Source organism: Vulpes vulpes, chromosome 10, assembly GCF_048418805.1.
Source record: "Vulpes vulpes isolate BD-2025 chromosome 10, VulVul3, whole genome shotgun sequence".
Lineage (NCBI taxonomy): Eukaryota > Metazoa > Chordata > Mammalia > Carnivora > Canidae > Vulpes > Vulpes vulpes.
Genome location: NC_132789.1, coordinates 31,738 through 53,020, shown reverse-complemented (window position 1 = coordinate 53,020; position 21,283 = coordinate 31,738). Strand labels below are relative to the sequence as shown.

Here is a 21,283-nt window from a genome sequence, read left to right as displayed (position 1 = left end):
GCTTCTCCCTCTGCCTGTGTCTCTGCCTCTCACTCTCTATCTCTCATGAATAAATAAATAAAATCTTTAAAAAATGGAAAAACAGAATCCTCTTTTTTTTAAATAAAAAGTAGAAAACATGAGTAAGCAAAAAGAAAACAACTAAAATGCCTTATAACATAATGAAGTAAGATAATTGTATCACCTGGGTTCAGCCAGAGTTTAACAATGTGTCATTTATCCTTTTACCTTTGCATTTTTCACATAGGCCCAGATACCTCACACTGTCTTGTAACACCCCATTTTTATTGTACAATGGGCAGTGCAGGACTCATCATTCCGCAGCATAATTACTAATAACCTTCCAGGAGCCTGTCCTCTTTCTCAAGTGGGATTTCATCAGACACTTGGATTGCTTTGAGTTTCACTTGAACAAACGCTGAAATGGTGTTCTCTCTGCTGATGTCATTTGCTGGAGCTTTTGTATAAGCTTTGGCGTCAGAGAATATTTCCCATAAGACCATGACCACCTGTAAAAGACAACTGGAAGTAATCCTGGTCCTCATTTCTGGAGCTTACTGTCTAAGAGAACCCACAGCTTGCCTTGACCACCATGCAGAGGCTGGACTGTGTCCAGGGCAGGAGGTTGATAGCCTGATGATTTCCACCAATTGTTTGACCCGGGTCGGCCTCGGGGCCATCCTAGCTCGGAAGATGTTCGGGCTGCAAGGTGCTCAGGAGGGCTTGGAGGTCAGTCCCGGATGTCCGGGATGCCGCTCTTGGGGAGCCCGCTCTGGGAGCCCCCCGTACCCTCGCAGTCCCCGAGCCCTCTGTGGGGGCCTCTGTTCCTACCCTGTCTGCACTGGAAAGGCCCCCTCCTCCCAAAGGGGCCAGAGGCGGGGGGCAGGTCTCCGAAAGTGGGGGAGGGGGATGCCTGCCCACCCCAGGACCTGCGACCTCAGCTGCCCTTTGGCTCTGCTGTGCACCCCGGCGAGAGGCTTGAGGTCAGTCAAAGGTCACAGCTTTTCCTGCCCTGGCGGGCACCAGGGTCCTGACTGTCCTCCGCTGCCGACCAGACTGTCTCAGCCGCCGACAACGCCCCCAGACCCTGGCCCTGCTCCTTCCTGGGCCTGAGAATGCGCAGTCTCAATTGCACCCCCAAACCCTCAGGCACTCCCAGGTCCTCCAGAGACTCTGGGGCCCCCAGAACCTGCGGGAAACCAGGCCACCTCTCAGCGCGGGGGAGGCGGCGGCGGAGGCCCGAGCTCAGCCTCGGGTGGAGCCCTTGCCCCATTGGCCGCCGCCTGATACTTTGTAGCGGCTGCGCCTTCCGAGCCGCCCGGCGCCGCCTCCGAGGCGCGCGGAGCACGTGCTGCGGGAGCGGAAGTGCGGCTCGCAGGGCGGTGGCGCGGGTGGGAGCTGGGGGCCGGAGCCTCCGCCTCGTGGGGTAGCGGCGCGCCCCAAGAGGTATGGGGGATATGCCTTGGGCCGGTGGTGCTGAGGGCGGGGGGTGCCCCGAAAGGTATGGGGGTGCCCAGGGCTGGGGGTGCTGGGGAGCAGCACACCCTGAGAGGTAAGGGGGCAGGGGATGCCCGGAGCTGGGGGTGCCCGAGCAGGCGCCTGTTGCAGCCCCCTCCATCCCTGCCCGGGGCTGGTTCCCCGCTCAGGAGGCCACGTTGTGCTTGGACTCCAAGGTCCGGTCGGCGTGAAGCTGGCCCGCAGCCTCTTGCCGGCTCTCTCTTCCCAGAGCCGGAGCGGGGCAGCGTTTGGGGGGTAGTTTTCCGCTGGAAGAATCCGGGGCCTGAGAGGCGCCTTCCCCCTGCCCCCTCTGAACCCAGGATCGGTGGGGAGGAATGTGGGCCGCCAGGGAGGAGCACGCCGCCTGGGATGAGTGGCCCCAGGTGCAGAGGAGGACCTGAGGGTGAGGGGTTGTGCGTGGTGGAAAGAACTAGAACCTGAGGCTAGACCCTGCAGGAGGGAGTGCGCGCACAGGCCAGGCCTCTGCAGGCGGGGCTTGCAGATTCTTACCCCCAGCACGCCCCTGTAGGCCTGCCCTTGAACTTCGCTGGTGGGAGCCCAATCTGTGGCAGTCACTGTGAACCGTGCTGCCCAGTGTCTGGGGTGGGCAGGTGCGCAGACCCAGATGACCCCTGTGGTCATGGGATACTCTGTAGAACCATTCATACAGGTTAGGGAATAGGTTTGTGGTACTAGTTGTGTGGATACACAGGTAGATTTTTATGAAAAAGAAACCTTCACAAAGCCTTTAGATCCACCTTGCAGTAGCCCACGTGTGTATGTTGGCCACAGGGCAGAGTAGACACACCAGGCATTGGCAGGCCCAGCAAATGTTCACTACTTTGTGTGTGTGTGTTTGTTTTTAATGTGTGGGATTAGGACAACCTTTAAAACTTTGTGTTTTTCAAGTATCTTTGGCCTTTTTTTTTTTTCAAAAGCATAATGGTTAAAAGTAGATGGTGCTAGTCCTGCTCTGGCAAGTCCCATGGCTCCTCTCTGTAGGCATGTGAGCAGTATCTGCCAGGCCCTGCCTCAGGGTGCTTCCTACTGCTTTGAGATGCCTTTGCATCCATGTGGCAGATACTGGGGAAATCTAGTGATGTCAACACACAGGGTCCCCATCCTGACTGAGCCCAGAGAAGGAGTGAGACCAAACATAGTCAACTACTGTGTGTTAGATGGCAGGGGAAACAGAAGAAAGAGAAGACCAGGGTGGGGGGCCTGTGGATGGGGTACAGATGGAAAGTTCTTAGGAATGAGATGAGCCACTGCAGTAACACAGTACACAACGACTAAAAGAAGAGAAATTGTGGCAGGCATTGGATGCCCCTCTGCCCTTTCTCAGTGGGCAATCACCACCGTGTTACAAATGCCCAGGCCAGAGAGGCCTTGGAGTCAGCCTGTCGGTGGCGCTGGCCATTGTCGAGACTTTTGTCTTGTTCACAGAGGGACTTGGGATGCAGAGCTTCCTGAGGCTGCTGAGGGACAGAGGGGATGCTGAGCCACCACTGGCGGAGCTGGTGACTCTTGCAGGCAGGCTGTGTCGGGACCTCCAGGATGACCCTGCCCAGGTACAGCCCTTGGTCACGGCTGTGTTGGGTAGTCAACTCCGCCTGCACCTTCTGGACAATGCGGACGTGGCCCTTGTGTGTGCCCGAGTGCTGGCCCAGCAGGAGCAGCATCAGGCTGCCTGCCGGGTACTGGAGGTAGGCTGGTCTGTGGGGGCGGTGTGGAGAGGTACAACAGCCACCATCATCCCAAACACAGAAAAAGTGCCCACAAGTCAGTGAGAACTTGGGGGACATTCTGTAAACCAAACCAGGATGGTCCACACTCTACTAAGTTCTAAATACCTCGATAATCTGAGGCAAAACTCTCCGTTTAAGAGATCCATATTGGGTGGTGGTCCAGGTTTGGAGAGCTGAGATCTCTGTTAGTGAAACAGTCAGACAGACCCAGGACCTCTTAGCTGCAGGTCTGCAATTCAGAATGCAAACCAAAAAGTGTCTTTGTCACTCATCTGGTGGCTTTTGTTGGGAGCTGCGTGCCAGGAAGAGTAAACAGAGAGCCCTTGCTCGGCTTTTGGATGCACAAGTCATTTGGCACTGATGTGATCTGACTCGCATTGATGTGCCCAAGGCTGGTGGCTGGATCCCGGCAGGAGACTGAGAGTCACAGCATAGCAAAATGGGCTTTTTCTGATACTGTGGAGAGAAAGTTAAATAATTGCCAGCACTTCCTTGCCAAGATGATCCTGAGAACACTGAGCATTAAAATCTTTTTTTTTTTTTTTTTAAGATTTTATTTATTTATTCATGATAGACATAGAGAGAGAGAAGCAGAGACACAGGCAGAGGGAGAAGCAGGCTCCATGCACCGGGAGCCTGATGTGGGATTCGATCCCGGGTCTCCAGGATCGCGCCCTGGGCCAAAGGCAGGCGCCAAACCACTGCGCCACCCAGGGATCCCTAATTTTTTTTTAAAATCTTTTTTTTTTTTTTTTAAGATTTTATTTAACACTGAGCATTAAATGTGAGAACCACACACTGGCCACAGGGGCTGTGTCAGCAGGGAGGCCAACACCAGACATCCTTGGCCATGCCCAGGGTCTGGTTATGTGAACAAGTCACACTGGATTGGGGAGCTGTCATGGGGCACAAACCAGGATCACTTTATCCCACTGACTCAGGATACGCTTATGGAGTATCCGAGGGGCCAGCCTGGCTGGGTGGGAGAGAAAATTCTCTCATGGAAGATCAGAAATCTGACCCTATGGTTCTAACTGTAGCTCTGCCTCGTGTGTGTTGTCTGGCCCCAGGTCAGTCATTTGCTCTCCTTTGCCCCCTGCTCCTCACTTGTAAGGAGTGATTGAGTGTGGTGTTCACCACGTATGCTCTGTGGGAGGACTGAGGGCTGACAGGACCGGGTGGCTGGCTGGCTGGGCCTCCAGAGACATGTCACTGAGCCTGGTGGTGACTGGAGTGCTGGCTGTGTAGCTCATGCCCTCGTTCCCTGGCACATCAACAAGCAGCGCTCCCACAGATCAGGTCGGGTCAGTTGGCATGCTCTAGGGTGGGCAAGGGCAGCCAGGATTCAGCAGGCTTTTTTTTTGGCAGGGTTGCCAGGTGCCTGGAGGCAGCCAGGAACTGGTACAACTCTGGAACGACATTCACTATCGCCTGGTCATGAAGCGGCTGGGCGTGGTGGCACTGACCCCAGTGCAGAAGTTCCGCTGCAGAAAGAGGTACAATAAGCCTTTATTGTGCTCATTCCTTTAGGACTCCTAATGGGTGTGCCATCTAAAGCCACACAGGGGCTGAGGTGAGACACAGGGAAATAAACGCAGGAAAAGTCAGAAGAAGCAGGGTAACAGGCTCTGTGCATCAGCCAGTGTGCCCAACACTGAGCCATACTCTCCACTTGCTCAGCTGGCTGTGGGTGTGCATTCCTATATTTGCCTGCATGGCAAGGAGGTGGAGCTGTTCCCAGGACTCAGGCAGACATTCTGGTTGCAGCAGGGGCACTTTCAGTGAGGGCTCTGGAGGGACATCCTGACCTTACTCTCGATCTCTTGTCTTCTCCCGTGAGAGATACCCAGCACATGTGCCTTCAGCCATCTGGTTACCACAGATAGGCTCTGCAGGTGCCATGGGCCTGGGTCTACAGCACCACCCTTAAGGGCTGCAGGCTCTTTTAAAGGGAGGTAAAGATGAGAGCGATGAGATATCATCAGATGAGATATACATGGTGCTGAGAAGATTGCCTGGCATATGAGAGGTGCTAGGTCCATGTTAATAGTAATTACCAGCATGGCCATTATCAGCATGAAGTAAACGTTACAACTAGTAATTATTATTATTCCTTCATCACCACTTATGGATAAGGAAACCAAAGCACAGAAAGGTCAGGACTTGCCCAAGGTTATGCAAAGGAGAGATGGAAAGCCAGATTCCAGGCTGGACACTGAGACTGTAGAGCCTTTATCCTTGATCTTGGGTGTTCACCACTGACCAGGAACAGCTATCGATCTCACTCTGGGCTCCTGGCAGTCCAAGTGATGGGATTCCAGCCCCATGGGGCCTAGTTACTGAAGAACAGATGGATTCCTTCTGGATCAGAGAGAGGTCCCTGAAGCCCTGGTGATGCCCATGAGGGTGTGCAGCACAGCGCAGGGGTCTGATGCTGGTGCTCCTCCGGAGGATGGGCCTGGGACTTGGACAGGAGGAGCAGCAGCCAATGCATCTGGGAGCAGAGGGGTGGTAACCACCTCCTCACTGTCCTTGTCCAGGAATCCACCACCTCCCTCCCTCTGCCCTGGTGGCCTCAAGAGCCGGAACTTCCCCAGAGAGGTTCGCCAGAAGCTGCACGACTTTGCCTCCGGCGTGAGCCCGAATCCCAGCAAGGTGGAGAGGGTAAGAGCCGAGGTGATGGAGGCCAGGCTCCCCTGCCCTTGGCCGCCCTCTCCCCCGCCCCCCGACCTAAGGTGACCCCCACCCCATCGCTCTGCTCCTTCATGGCCCCCAGTGGCCCCTTTGCCCCTCTGACCTTCCCGGGGACAGGAGTCCCCGAACATCCTGCCTGCGCACGTGGAGGGTTTCCTTTCCTCACGTGGGGTCATCCTGTGCACCCTGCAGGCACTGGGTACCAGGGTTGGGGGACTGCCATCATGGGGCTTCCAGGGAGAGGGAGGCAGGTATTTGCAGGGCTCAGTGCTTGCTGAGGCCAGGGAAGTGGCAGCCTCAAGGCAGCCCCTGCAGACCCGAGAGACGGAGCGAGGTTGGCCCCTTACTGTTCTGCTCCTGAATCGGGGCCTGTTCTCTCCCCTACATCTCTGCGCTGTCCAATCAGCAGGGCCTTCCTCCGTTAGCTCCACCCACATGTCTTCCTCATCCAATCAGCAAGGCTTTCCCCAGTGGTCGCTTGTCCAATCAAGAGGGCGCTTCTGTGCCTGCCACGCCCGCCGTGTCCCTGTCCAATGGGCGGGGCCTCGCCGTCACCATCCCGCCCCCTCTCCAGGCGCTGTGTGCGGCCCGCAGCGTCCTCCCACCGCCCCCTCCACGGCTCGGGGCCAGCAGCCCTGCCACTCCGGGAGCGGGCGGGGCTACAGGCTGTGGTGTCTTGGGGCAGGAGCACCTGGCCTTGGAGACGAGCCTGACGGTAGAGCAAGTGTACAACTGGTTCGCCAACTATCGGCGGCGCCAGAGGGCTCTTGTCCAGCGCCTGGAGCCAGCTCCGGTGGACGCAGCAGAGGACCCCAAGGCGAAGGGCAGGGGTTCGGACCTGCCCCGGCCCGCAGGACAGCCCCACCTGGGCCCTGGCTGCGTGGACGGGCCTCGGTGGCCAGGTGAGTGGCTCCTGATTCCCGGCCTCTTGGGGCCACTGTTTCCGGGGACAGTCCGTCCACTGCGCTCTGCACGTCCAGGAGGTCACCTCGAGTGAGCAGGGTCACTGAAGCTGGGGGTCACAGCCTCTGTGTCCGGGGTTGGGGGAGCCCCTCCACTGCTTTCTGCACGTCCAGGAGGTCACCTCGAGGTGAGCAGGGTCACTGAAGCTGGGGGTCATGCTGGGCTTAGGGAGACCCTGTTCTACATTTAGAAGTTTCTGTGTGTCCAGAGCCGGGAATTCCTGAGCAGACCTGGGAAGAGAGCCAGCCACTGCGACATGGGGGTTCCTGGACTTTAATTATGGTTTGATTTCAGAAAAAAGACATTTAAGGGACAAAGGGTATTGTAATGATCCAGAAGGGCATCACTACACCCTTTCTAGCCAGCGGGGCTGCACCTAGCTTGCTAGGAGGAAGCTGGACTCAGCATCACCAAGCCTCCTCTCCTGTCTGATTGACTTCCCACAGGAACAGAGGAAGATGAGCCTGTACCGTTCAGGGAGACCACTCAGGGGCCTTGGGAGTCTCTGGCCCTGGCCCCAGACTATTCTGGAGATGAGACTATAATGAAACCACTGCCTCCCAGGTACTGCTGCCCCCAATAGCCCATGTGACCATCACTCTATTTAGTTTCCTCATCCTGGATGGCTGGCCAGCCCTGGAGCAGTTGTGTGATTGTTGGGACTGACAGTGGGACCAGGTTAGTGATTGCTGAGAGTAGAGACATCTGTGAATCTGTGGTGGGAACCCGACACCTGTGCATGTCATGGATATACTGGAGAATGACAAAAACAGCTGGGAAGAAAAACTTGCAGACTTACTTCCTAAAGGCAAACCATAGCTGCTGTTTCTTTTTATTTCTGGTATTTTGTATGGTTTCTATTTCACAGAGTCATTAACTGCTAACATTTCTTGAGTTCCTACAATGCACAAGGCCCTGTCCAAGTACTTTCTTTTTTTTTTTTAAAAGATTTTATTTATTTACTCATGAGAGACACAGACACAGAGAGAGAGGCAGAGACACAGACAGAGGGAGAAGCAGGCTCCATGCAGGGAGCCAACGTGGGACTTGATCCCAGGTCTCCAGGATCAGGCCCTGGGCTGAAGGTGGCGCTAAACCTAAACCGCTATGCCACCCGAGCTGCCCGAGGGATTGAGTCTTTAAATTATTAGCAGTTGCTGCCTAACAGCCCTTTGATCAGCCAGCCATTGTTATTCGCTCCAAGACTAGGATCTTCCTGATCATTTCCTGCAGGCAGTAGGTGGAACAATGCTTCATTGACGGTCCTTTTAAAGAAATTGCTAATGTGTCTTAGATTTCCAGTAATAGGATTTTTTTCTTTTTTTTTTTAATTTTTATTTATTTATGATAGTCACACAGAGAGAGAGAGAGAGAGAGAGAGAGAGAGAGAGAGGAAGAGACACAGGTAGAGGGAGAAGCAGGCTCCATGCACCGGGAGCCCAACATGGGATTCGATCCCGGGTCTTCAGGATCGCGCCCTGGGCCAAAGGCAGGCGCCAAACCGCTGCACCACCCAGGGATCCCCTAGTAATAGGATTTTTAAAGTGTTCCAAAACCCTTGCAGCTGCAGGTAGAATAGTGAAAGCAATGTGATTAGGGATATGGTGGCCTTATAGCCAATAGTGTCTAAGTTGTATTGGGAACCTGGATTCTCCATTGGGGCTGGAGTCTCCTCCTAGGCCTCTATTCCCTGGCCTGAGGCAGCCTTTGCCCTCCAAGGGACGTGTTTGCTGTCTTTCCCAGGTCTCTGCTGGGTGGCGAGATGTACCAGGAGGGGCCTGGCCACAATCCTGCCACTCTGCCCCACATCTGCCCAGGCCCTGGCCTCTGCCCTCTGACTGCTGGCAGTGACATGCTGGACCCTTCTCTGGTTGCCCCTGAGTCATGGCTGATGTCCCTTGCACTGGCGTCCTCCAAGGAAGTTTCCTTCCAGACTGGGCAGCTGGTCCATGGGCATGGGTTGGACTGCATGATGCACCCTGCAGATGCCGCTGTGGGTGTGTCGATCACTGCCCTTGGTGAACCCAACTCCACAGGTGGGTCCACTGCAGACAGACTGTGCTCTTCACGACAAGATGCCACAGCTACTTGGGTCTCCTCTGAAGGGGCGTGGGAAGGGTCAGTACTCTGCTACTTTTCTAGTTTGCAAAAGTAAAATGTGTCTATGACTAAAAGTAAGACAGCGAGGAAAGAGTTAAAATTAAATGGGACAGCTGCCACCCCTGCGCTCACATTCAGCTGTCTGACTTACCTGTCACCACTTGCTGCAACAGAAGACAGCTGACAGCTGACCACATCTCATGATTGAAATACCATTTCCTTAGTTTCATCTAAGTTATTGTAGCTGTAAGTATCTCTAAAGAATATGTGTTTAGCGATGCCTGGGTGGCTCAGCAGTTGAGAATCTGCTTTTAGCTCAGGTCGTGATCCTGGGGTCCCAGGATCGAGTCCCACCCACATCAGGCTCCCTGCATGGAGCCTGCTTCTCCCTCTGCCTGTGTCTCTGCCTCTCTCTCTGTCTCTCATGAATAAGTAAATAAAGTCTTTAAAAAAATAGTATCTCTTCTAAGGTCTGGGTATTTTTTGGATAATATTTCCCATGTTTTTTGTTCTCTTTAGAGCACAAATCTTATAATAATGTTGGAAACCCTGGGCCATTCTCCCAGAACGCTTATCTTCTTATGTTTCTTTTCCTATTTCATTGGATGTTCTTTGAGTGTGTTAAAACCTGTTTTTCAGTATTCCAGTTTGACAATTATGCTTTAAGAGAATTCCTAGCTGTTTTTTATTTGAATTTTCCTTTCACTGTGGTTTGTGTTACTTTTTACAGATGCGGTAATTTTTACATTTTTGAGTATTCTCAATAGAAGTTTCAAAAACTATGCTTTGTTGTGTGAAGGTGGGAACATGGGATGTGTGATGGAGGAGGGGTCAGAAGGAGGAAGTAACTGCAGACTCTGCTCTTGAGGCAGCTCATCGGTTTGACCATATTGCTCTTCATTTCTTGCTGTCTGTTTTTTCCGCTATCAGAGACCTACAGTTTGCCTGTATGTATTTACCAACAAAGCTGCAATGGGGCAGTTACTGGCCAACTTCACCTTGGGACGAGGGAACCTGGTCTTCACTGGGTCCAGCATGTGTAAGGGGTAATGGGTGAGCCTCCCAGCCGACAGGCTGCCTGAACACCAAGATGAGACCCTCCCCTCCTTCCTGCTCCCTCCCTGCCAGCCTCCTTATGATTCTCAGGATCTGACCTGTACCCCACCTTCCAGCATAGGACTGGACTGTGTCCTGGGTCTGCAGACTAGGGACATCTCCCTCTCCCCTGACTGTCCCTTTATCTCTGGTTTTTGGCTTATTACTTGTCTTTCTCTTGGGGGAAGAAGATATAACCAAGTGATCTTTTAAGTTCGAACCAGAAATTCTCAAATCACTTAAACTGTATTTGACATACCTCATGGTATTTCTAGAGTTCCGCAGAAAAGAGGAAACAGCAGGAAGTGGAGGTAGGATCATATACTGGATGGTCAGGAAAGTTCCTTCGGGCTGTGATCAAGTAGCTGGCAGGCAGGTGGCCACTCTGGCAGACAGCAGAGAGGACGGAGGAACCCAGCCCAGCTGGCCCGTTGTTCGTTCTGAGGTCAGGGGCTCTCTCGCTAGGTTTATTTCCTGGTAGACTCAGGACAGACATGGACCTTCCTTCTTACCTTCCTTTGCTCTGATATGTTTGTCAACCCAGAATTGATCAGATCCATGATGGCTTATCTCTAAGAGTGAAAGATAGGCTAAGATATTCTCTGCAAAAAAAAATTTTAGAATTTATTTATTCATGAGAGACACAGAGAGGCAGAGACGCAGGCAAAGGGAGAAGCAGGCTCCCCGCAAGGAGCCTGACGTGGGACTTGATCCCAGGACCCTGTGATCACAGCCTGAGCTAAAGGCAGATGCTCAACCACTGAGCCACCCAGGTGCCCCAATTCTCTGCAAAATTTTACATGGAGAGAGGGGGAAGGTAAGGTCATGATACCTTGTGTTTCCATGAAATCATGGTGAAGTGTAGGTAAAAGGTGGTAATGGCAGTGGCCCAGGGCTGGCAGCCCAGCTTTTGATGCCCCAGCATGAGGCAGGCATGGGCAGACATCCGTCCTTGTCCTCACACAGTGGCACTGTGTGTGGGGCAGATTTGGAGGCTGTCTTTGACACTCGGGACTGTCAATCAAGAATGGATCAATAGAACAAAATTCAAAGTCCACAAAACTGGACTTTGTTTTTGTTTCTGGGAGCCTAAAAAGGCTGTGGAGATCAACAGTCATGACTGGGGCTCAGAGCTGGCTGGGCTGGTGCTTGCTGTGGAGGCTATGGTGGTGCTGCCTTTGGGTTGTGTTCTGTCCTCTGAGCACTGGCTGTGGAATTTTTTTCTGTGCAGGATTCACTGACTCACCTGTTGGCAACCCCCAGAGCATGTACCTGGAAGAAGGTGCAGGCACTAGCGGTGGCCAGATAGAGCAACGGGCGGGTAGCTTCCTACTCACACAGACCCCAGCACAGCCTCCCGAGTTCATCTTAACCCAGAGGTGAGCCCCGCAGAGCCATGGTGCTCCAGCGACACTTTCTCAGGCCATGGGTCAGGTTGCCTATTGTCTATAGACTTGCAGGTTTGCAGATTGAGTCCTTTCCTTACAGGTTTCTGAAAATTGATGTTCTCCCCACCCTGCATCCACCAGAAGAGGGTGGTTTTTCCCTGAGACAAAATAGCATCCAGATATACCAGAGCAAACATGGGTGTCTGTGTTGTAGATGGTGCTCACACTCTGCTTCCTCCCATGGTCACCCTGGACCCCAGAAGCCTCAGACGGAGGTGGTCTGGGTTTTTCAGCAGCACCGAGATTGTGATTTTATATTCCAGACTAGTTTCAGAGGTGCTTGTGAGGTCTGTGAATAGCCTTGGTGCTGTGGACTGTGGTCCTGGGCCTGACAGAGACCAGGAGAACGTGGAGGTAGAGGAGTGTGAGAAGCCGGGGTCCTCTAGAAGACAGGGCATGGACAGCAGTCACCAGGATGGGGTCCCCAGTGTGTGTGATCTCCCCAGTATGGGAGCTGAGGGCCGGGTGCCCAGTGAGGGCAGACAGGGTAACAAGAGAGAAGGGGAGCAGTGCATCCAGTCACAGACTCTGCTTGCTGGAGCAGTCAGATGGACTCACTTTTCCATTTATGACCAGCGATCATGATGGAGAAGGTGCCCTAGCTGGTCCCATCAGGGCCGGCGTGGTCTCTCCACTGGCCACCCTACCACTCACTCTGATGCCCAGCCTGTCCTCGCTCTGGTCTGATGATTTTGATCCCTTCTGTAAAAGTAAATTCCTTTGGGTGTGGTTGACATTCAGTAAAGCCCCGTGTTTAGATGGTACCAGGGTGGTTTTCTGGATGTGACTCTGTACCTCCATATGCTGAGCCATGGAGGTCAGCCCCACCTGCCACCTGCAGGACCATGGACTTTCTTTCTTTAGCTGCGTTTTAGAATTCCATGTGAAATCCAAAAGTTTAAAATTTTGTGGAAAGCAGGGGCAGATCTGGCTGCTTTGACTCTGCTTGAGGATTGCTGTGCGCACCAGCAGTTATGGCCTCTTTATTTGAGTTATGTTCCTTGATGTGGATGGATCCTGGTTTGGATGTGTCACCTACTGGTAGGCATTTCTGAATTCCCACTTGGGGTATGTGTGGGTCCGCACATGTGCCTTCATGTCTCGGGTATGTACACACCCAGGAGTGGAATGGCTGTCAGGTGTGTGTTTGCCGCTTTAGGGACCTGCCAGACAGTTGTCCTGAGTGGCTGCCCCTGTCAACTTCCCTGGTCTCCCTGCTGCTACCCTGATTTGATGCCAATGGCCCCTTGTCTCCTTCACACTCCAGGCCTGCCCCTTCTTGACCTTCTCCTTCACCTTTCTATTACTGGTTCTCCTCTGTGAGCCTCCTCAGGTGCTCCCTGACTCACTCCAGCACCTGCTCACTCTTCCCAAAGAGTGTCCAGCACCTGGAAAGGGCTGCCTGTGTTGCTCACAGAGTGGGCTGTGACCTGGTGCCCCCTTGATTTGGGGCTTGTCCTGACATCTCTCTTCTAGCCTCCTGGAGCTGGCCCCAGGCCCTTCCTTCTCCAGCCGTATCTCTGCTGTGGACTTGGACCAGCCCTTGCCTTCCAGCCAGGTAAGACCCTACTACCAGGTTACTGTGGGATCCCTCTCGACTCTCCAGTCCTCAGGTCATACCTTTGGAGTGAATAAACCAGATTAATGTAACAAGGGGAAGAGGTGCCTCAGGAATGGGCACCAGTTGGACGGGAGCTGGGAGGTGGGCGCTGTGGGCCAGTGTTTCTTACTGAGTCCAGAGAGGGTGGGTCAGGGCGGGGAGGTGGAGCCAGGTGGGCAGCATTTCAGTGTGTAATGCTTTGTTGGCTTTGCAGGTGCAGTGGCCTGATGGCCAGGCCTCCAGCGATGCCTTCTGGGGAGCCAGGATGCTTCTTGAGCTTTCAGGGGGCAGCCTGGGTTGAGATGTCCCTTTAGGGTGTCCAGCCAGTGCCCCAGGGGAGCAGGTGTGGACACCTCGCCTTCTAATACATGTTACCTAGAGCTTTATTCCAACTGAAGAAAGGATGCCAGAGTTCCTTGGGGGGTTCCAGTAAGAAGCATTGAAGCTGCCTAGGCCCCTGCCATGTTTGAATAGTTTGTTTGGCAACTCACTGTATTGGAGGAAGCATTTGAGAAATGCCCTTGAGCTCAGAAGTCAAAGGGCTCTCTTTCACTTAGGCAGCAGGGGATCATCTAGTTAGGCTCCCGGGCAGCTTCTGGGCAGGGAAGGCCTTTCTAGAGATAGAGAATGTTGCCCTGCTGTCTACCCTCCCTTCCCTGTGACAAGGCCAGCTCTTCACCTCATTAAGTTGGCCCGTGGGGCAGGGCAGTGTTCTGACATTTCTGTGTGTTTGGGGGGAGCTTCTGCAGAAGCTGACATGGTTGGGATGGCTCAGGCTGGGGCTCGGTGTGGGATAGGGTGCATTTACCTGCAGGTTGTAATTCACTGTGTTTGTAAAACAAATGTTCTGTTCAATTAAATTATAGTTCACCGTTCTGAACTCCTTCCTTTCACTCGCTTAACTACATCATGGACACCTGTCCCTGTCCATAATTGCCTTTCTGTCCCTCGCTGGCATTTCCTGGCATGGCATGAGTATACCCTCCTGACCTGATTGTTTCTGCCCTTTATCTGACTGCTTTGTTGCAGGAACAGGAATTGCCCTGGGGCTAGCAGCCACCGTGTCCCAAGGGCCCTGGGGTTGAGTGTGATATGATCCCTGATGCACGGGACCCTCTTTTACGGGGATGACTTTTGACACTCAGACTGTCACCTCTAGGAACAGGCCCTTGGTTCTTGCCTCTCCCGTTGTATCAGTTAACAGAGGTGTGCAGAGCAGGGAGCAAAGTCCATTACTTGCCCTTGGAATGAGCAGGCAGTCATGGGTAATTGCTGAGAGGATGGTGTAAAGTGAAGGATAGCTGAGAACCTAGGCTAAGTGGTGCTTGAACGACAGGATGCTGAGTGCTTCCTGCAGGGGGGGGGCGTACCTGAGCTGAGGGTACCTGTGCCCCCCACATCCCAGGGCTCTCAGCTGTACTCCCACCCTTCACTCTGCAGACCTAGGACCCCTGGTCCCCCTTCTCACCACCACAGTGGCACACCCCAGGCATCAGCCGTGATCAGTGCTTCCTCCTGGGGACACTCATTTGCATCCTCCCTAGAATCAGGAATCCTTTCCTTGTCAAGTAGGTCTTTGTTGTGGTACAGTCACAAACTTACAAAAAGTTGCAAATAGAATGCAGATATTTTTTTCCTTTCATCCATTTAAGTGCAAGTTACTGAGCTGATGCCTGTACTCCTGCATATTTCCTTTGGATAAGGAATGCTGCTTTGCCAACATGTGATCACCACAGCCAGGAAGGCAATATTGCTACTTCCACCTTCTTCCAGACCACACTGAGGTCTCATGAGTCGTCATGGCAACACCCTGAGCAACCGATATATCCTGTCACATGGCACATGCTATTGCTCTTCAGCCCACAACAGGCCCTATTTTTTCCTGGACTTTAACGACTTGGACACTTCTGAAGAGTAACAAGCCAGTTATCTGGTAGAATGTCCGCCAGAAGGGCCATTCATTACAAGGCTGTTTCCTTGTAATTTAGGAAATGCCTTTTCGGAAGGAACATCACAGAGGGACACAGCACTTCCTACGCCTTACAGACAGCACACGGTTTTGATTATCCCATTTTGTTGGTGCTCATCTGGATCACTTCATTCAGGTGTTTTCTGCCAAATTTTTTCACTACAAAGTTACTCATTTTCGTGTATTTTGAAAGATAGTGCTTTGAAACTATGCTATTCCTCATTAAGCTTCCTGTCGACTCATGAATTTCTCTAATGTGCTTACAGTTTTATAATCTGTGAACACATACTAACCCAGTTGTGGCCTCTGAATGGTGCCCACTGCCCTCATGCCTGGTCATGCACGTCATAGCCTCACTGGGTACCAGTCCACCAGGTGATTTGTTTCCATCACTGATGTGCATAACTCATCATGTTTTACCTGTCACCATAGGAAGCATTGTCCTCAAATTCATCCTGCCCTTGGTTGTTCACAGTCTGCCTAAAATGTCCTCACAGTTGACAAACACTACAGAGCGGGTTAGGGGTTGGGAGTTAACCCTGGGCTGTGATGGGAGGCTGCCCTTTGGCCTTCCTAGGAAATGTGCAGAGCCCTGGGCCCATCCCAGTCCTACCTTTTCTGAGATTCCAGGGGGTATCTCTGTGTGAGGTGGTCATGGTCTGAGGCAATCAGCATCTCCTGGGTAGCTTCTGTGCTCCTACCCTTCACAGATGCCAGGCTTAATTCTGAAAATTCCAGAGCACTGACTCTGCCAGCCAGGCCATGTCCATTTTGTGGCAAATGGACTAGAGTCTCTGAAGACTAAGACTTGAGCTCCTGGTCAGACGTCATGTGTGGGTGGAGGCTGGAGGCCTCTCCCCCTCCCACATGGCCAGCACCTTCAGTGTTTGGCCACCCAGACCCCACCTGAGGCCTACCACTTCCCTGTCCGCATTCTGTCTGGATCCCAGGCCCCTCAGAGAGGAAGGGTGTTTCCCCTACAGACTGTCCTGCCCTTATGCCCTTCATGGGCCAGCCTGGGCCTGATGGACATGGTGAGGTGCTGTGACCAGGTTGGGGAGGCTCTCTCCTGCCTTGCTGAGGTACTTCCCCTACAGAAGTTGAAAGGGAAATCGTAGCTGCTTCAAATAGCTGGTGGCTGCCAGAGGGGCCCAGGGGAGGTGTCAGAGGCTTTGGCCTCCAGTGATGGCAGAGTGGATGTTCAGTGACCAGCTTCTGGGAGGCCAGCTCCTTTGCCTCTCCTGTGGGCCCTGGGAGGTTGAGAGCTGTGAGGTGAGTGGCCAGACCCCCAGATAGTTGGGAGGAAGTGACCACCTGGCCATGGTCTTGGTCTGTTAAGGGCCCTGCTGTTACCCATGCCCTCTGTGTTCAAGAGATGACTAGAGAGATCAGAGGTGGCTTGCACTGGGCTCCTAGGTCGGCTCTAACAAAGTCCCACAGACTGCAAGGTCTGGAAAACCATGTCTGCTGGGTCATAGGTCTAGAGGCTGGAAGTGCCAAATGTAGATAATGTCATGGTCATGAGGGTCCAGGGGCGCTTTCTCCAGCTCCAGAACTCCCTCGGTTTGGGAAAGCAGAGTTCCAGTCTCCACACAGCACTGTTTCTGTGTGTGTGTGTGTCTCTGCCTGGTTCTTGTTTATACCAACAAGATCTACCAATGTAATCATGGTACAGTAAGTCTGATCTGAATGACTTCATCTTGACTTGATCATCTCTGAAGGTCATAGTTCCACATCAGGTCTCAATTCAGAGTATTGGGGATTAGGACTTCAATGTATGAAATTTTGTAGAACACAATTCCACCTGTAACGGTGGCCCTGCCTCTGCCAGTGATCCTCTCAGCTGCCTAAGGCTCTGTGGTGTCTCCAGTGTAGCCCCCGGGCACCTCAGGCACAAGACCATGTCTCTCCTGGCTGCTGGGGTTGGGGCAGTGCTGGGATTGCCCACCCAGCGAGGGCTGGGACCAAATTCTTCTGGGGTTGGTGGTGCTGAAGTCCTCAAGGTAGAATGAAATGGAGGCCTGTCTCTGGGTGCTGAGCCCCTCTGAGTGCTGCCCACTGTGACCCAGGCAGACAGAAACACCTGCAGGTCTAAGTTCCCAGGTACAAAAGCCCAATCTTCCTCCCTTCCATGTGCCATGATCCCAGGGTTTCATGGGGAGCCAAATGTTGGTCAGTGGGATGAGGCAGGACCCAGAAGGTGTCTTTAGTGTCAAGAGCGGGAGAGGTGTGGGCAGAAGTGAGGTGGAGGCATCCTCTGCTGCAGCCAAGTATGAAAACACAAAAGTATAAATACCCTGAGTGATTGTGTTTCCTGGAGTCCAACCCTGGGGAGCCCCAGAGTGGTGTATATAACATCTGCATATGAAGCATGTGCTACTTGGTTTTTAAATGAAGTGAAATTCACATAAAATCAACTTTTAAAAAGTGTACAATTCCTTGACATTTAGTACATATATAGTATTGTACAACCACTGTCTCTCTCTCTTAAAGATTTTATTTATTATTTGACAGAAAGAACAAGCAGGAGAAGCCACAGAGGGATAAGGAGAAGCAGACTCCCCGCTGAGCAGGGAGCCCCATGTGGGGCTTAATCACAAGACCCTGGGATCATGATCTGAGCTTCATCAACTGAGCTACCCAGGCACCCCATCTCTGTTTTCAAAACCTTTTTTATGCTAAAAGGAAATCCCATCACCCAGGACTCATTTGCTTCCCACTTCCCTTTGACCTCTGGAATCCTATAATCTGTGGCTTTTTGTGTTCCCTTCTTTCTCTTAGTGGAATGTGTTTTAGGTTCAAACACTTACCTCGATCACTCTTATGGCTGACTGTTACTCTACTGTGTGGACCTACCGCAGTTTTTCCGTTCCACTTCCAACAGACATTAGCTTTGCTTTCATCTTTCCACCGTGGTGAATACTGCTTCTACGACCATCCATGTACAAGTTCTGGTTTGAATACCTGTGTTCATTTGTTTGTACGTATATTCCCAGAAGTGGTATTGCTAAATCATTTGCTAATTCTGGGTTTAGCTTTTTGAGAACCTGCCAAACTGTTTTCCGTATTGACACAATACTTTATGTTATCATCATCAGTATACTAGGGTTCTAATTTCTCCATATCCTCACCAACTCATGTCAGTATCTTTTTTTTCTTAACATATTTCCATGTGTCTATTGGCATTGAATTTAGCAATCATTTCTTGGGTATGATTAACAAAAGCACAGGTAATAAAAAAGTAAATTGGACTTTATCAAAATTACAAACTTACGAGTACCAAAGGACAATATCAAGAAACTAAAAAAATATCAATGGAATGGGAGAAAATGTTTGCAAATCATACATGTGATATGGGTTCAGTATGCAGAATATATAAAGGATTCTTACAACTCAACAACAAAAGTGTGCAAGAGAGATTTGCTGTGGCTTCCTCAGAGACATTTTGTCTTCGATAGTGGGCATAATCTGTTTCTGACTTTCTCTGTGTGTATCTGTACTTTGTCATGTAATAATTCAGTGCAAGATATTATACAAAATGGTTCCTTTGATTAAAGCTTTGGCAGCTCACTGTCATGGCATATCATGGTGCTTTTCACAGGTTAGAGTTGTTTCTGGGCAGAGGCTCCAGCACAGAGAAAGGAGAAACACTAGGACGGTTTTGGCTGCAAGCACGTGGAGGGATGGGCCAGTCCCTTGGCCGCCCCAAGGCCAGCTGTCCCTGCCTTCTTGCCCTCATGATATTGTGAAGGTCCTTTGTTGTTTCAGTGTTAACAGTTGAAAAAACATATTGACAACTTGAAAACATTTATGAAAACGTGAGTTTAGGTTTATGAGTACCCAAAATAGAATTTATTGAAAATTTAATTTTCTGGCTTTGGGGGAAGTGAGCTCATCAGTTGTGGTTTTCTTTTGTTGAGAAGTTCAGTTTATGTGGCAGCATGTTTATAGCAGTTCATAACGTAATATTTATTTTGTAAACATTGACATCCTACATTAGATGAAATATGTAAGTATATAGCAAGCTTTGATATTAAGATCAGACATTGTTGGGATGCCTGGGTGGCTTAGCAGTTGAGTGCCTGCCTTCGACACAGGCCATCACGCTGGAGTCCCAGGATCGAGTCCCACATTGGGCTCCCTGCATGGGGCCTGCTTCTCCCTCTGCCTGTATCTCTGCCTCTCTCTCTCTCTCTCTGTCTGTCATGAATGAATGAATAAAATCTTTTTTTTAATTCTTCTTTATTTATGATAGGCACACAGTGAGAGATAGAGGCAGAGACATAGGCAGAGGGAGAAGCAGGCTCCATGCACCGGGAGCCCCACGTGGGATTCGATCCCGGGTCCCCAGGATCGCGCCCTGGGCCAAAGGCAGGCGCCAAACCGCTGCGCCACCCAGGGATCCCCCATGAATAAAATCTTTTAAAAAAGATCAGACATTGTTAAAGCTCAGTTAACTGTCCACTGCAAACTGCACACCCATATGGCCCTGGGCTCTTTTCCAAGGGGAGATTTCTAAGCAACACTACAAGTTTTCCTAAGCTAATTGGTCAGTTTCTGTTTTCCTTATTTTCAGGTCTAATTTTTTCATGTGTATTTTTACTAGGAAATCACCCATTTTCTCTGGGTTTCTAGCTTGATGGAACATACTCTCAAGGCAGATCTGGTCACTGGCTGCAATAGTGTTTGCCAGGTTTCCCAACTGAAGTTCCTTGTGTCTCCATGTCCTTACTGTGTGTCCAGTAGGGGCCCACACTTGCAGAGATAGGGGCCAGCCGCACCTCTATAAAGGATGGCAGAGTGTCTACCTGCATTATTGGAAATCTTCAGCAGAGATTTGTAGTCATTAAAAAAAAATCTATGTAATCATTTTTTTTTTTACCAGTATGGACAAGTGAGTAGTTATTTTAGACTCTTTTTTTTTATTTTTATTTTTTTTTTATTTTAAAAAAATATTTATTCATGAGAGACAGAGAGAGGCAGAGACACTGGCAGAGGCAGAAGCAGGCTCCACACAGGGAGCCCGATGTGGGACTAGATCCCGGGTCCCCAGGATCATGCCCTGGGCTAAAGGCAGCGCCAAGCCCCTGAACCACCTGGGCTGCCCTAGATTATTTTTTTAAACTGAAGTTCGATATGCCAACATACAGTATAACACCCAGTGCTCTGACTATCATGTCCCCTCCTCAGTGCCCGTCACCCAGTCACCCCATCCCACCACCTGCCTCCCCTTCCACTACCTTTTGTTTGTGTCCCAAAGTTAGGACTCTCTCATGGCTTGTCTCCCTCTCTAATTTTTCCCACTCATTTTCCCTCCCTTCCCCTCTAGTCCCTTTCACTATTTCTTATATTACACGTATGAGTGAAACCATTTGATGATTGTCCTCCAATTGACTTACTTCACTCAGCATAATACCCTCCAGTTCCATCCACATCGAAGCAAATGGTATTTGTCCTTTCTGATGGCTGAGTAATATTACATTGTGTATATAGACCACATCTTCTTTATCCATCATCTTTTGATGGACACCAAGGCTCCTTCCACAGTTTGGCTATTGTGGATATTGCTGCTATGAACATTGGGGTGCAAGTGTCCTGGGTTTTCACTGCATCTGTATCTTTCAGGCAAATCCCCAGTAGTGCAATTGTTAGGTTTTATGGTAGCTCTATTTTTTTTAACACTTCAAGGAACCTCCACACAGTTTTCCAGAGTGACTGTACCAGTTCACATTCTCACCAACAGTGCAAGAGGGTTCCCCTTTCTCCACATGCTCTCCAACATTTGTTGTTTCCTGTCTTGTTAATTTTTGCCATTCTCATTGGTGTGAGGTGGGATCTCATTGTGGTTTTGATTTGTATTTCCCTGATGGCCAGTGATGCAGAGCATTTTCTCATGTGCTTTTTGGCCATATGTATGTCTTCTCTGCTGAAATTTCTGTTCACGATTGAATTCTTTGTTTCTTGGGAATTGAGTTTAATAAGTTTTTTTAATAGATCTTGGATACTAGCTCTTTATCTGATGGGTCATTTGCAAATATCTCCTCCCATTCCGTGGGTTGTCTTTAGTTTTGTTGACTGTTTCTTTTGCTGTGCAGAAGCTTTTTATCTTAAGTCCCAATAATTCATTTTTGCTTTTTGCCTCCCTTGCCTTCATAGATGTATCTTGCAA

At 51.0% G+C, this 21,283-nt stretch overlaps 1 protein-coding gene across 2 annotated transcripts; it reads left to right on the top strand.

Annotated features, from left to right (window-relative positions):
- Positions 1 to 1,326: 1,326 nt before the first annotated feature.
- ANHX (anomalous homeobox) lies at positions 1,327 to 18,684 on the top strand. Of its 2 annotated transcripts, XM_072725255.1 has the most exons (11): positions 1,340 to 1,446; positions 2,944 to 3,203; positions 4,614 to 4,741; positions 5,786 to 5,909; positions 6,625 to 6,841; positions 7,349 to 7,466; positions 8,646 to 8,938; positions 11,329 to 11,476; positions 13,022 to 13,103; positions 13,360 to 13,488; positions 17,629 to 18,684. In XM_072725255.1, the coding sequence occupies exons 2-10, from the start codon at positions 2,955 to 2,957 to the stop codon at positions 13,444 to 13,446; spliced, it is 1,446 nt and encodes a 481-aa protein (XP_072581356.1). In that variant the 5' UTR covers positions 1,340 to 1,446; positions 2,944 to 2,954; the 3' UTR covers positions 13,447 to 13,488; positions 17,629 to 18,684. The 2 variants fall into 2 exon arrangements, with proteins under 2 accessions (XP_072581355.1, XP_072581356.1); XM_072725254.1 differs by lacking the exon at positions 17,629 to 18,684 and having other exon boundaries at positions 1,327 to 1,446; positions 13,360 to 14,025.
- The last annotated feature ends 2,599 nt before the right edge of the window (positions 18,685 to 21,283 follow it).

What these genes read in the sequence shown, in the direction of transcription:
- ANHX (XM_072725255.1), top strand. Translation starts at nt 2,955, where the DNA reads ATGCAGAGCTTCCTGAGGCTGCTGAGGGACAGAGGGGATGCTGAGCCA. An exon ending in CTGCCTGCCGGGTACTGGAG is followed by an intron (nt 3,204 to 4,613) that starts GTAGGCTGGTCT and finishes TTTTTTTGGCAG; the next exon opens with GGTTGCCAGGTGCCTGGAGG. An exon ending in AAGTTCCGCTGCAGAAAGAG is followed by an intron (nt 4,742 to 5,785) that starts GTACAATAAGCC and finishes GTCCTTGTCCAG; the next exon opens with GAATCCACCACCTCCCTCCC.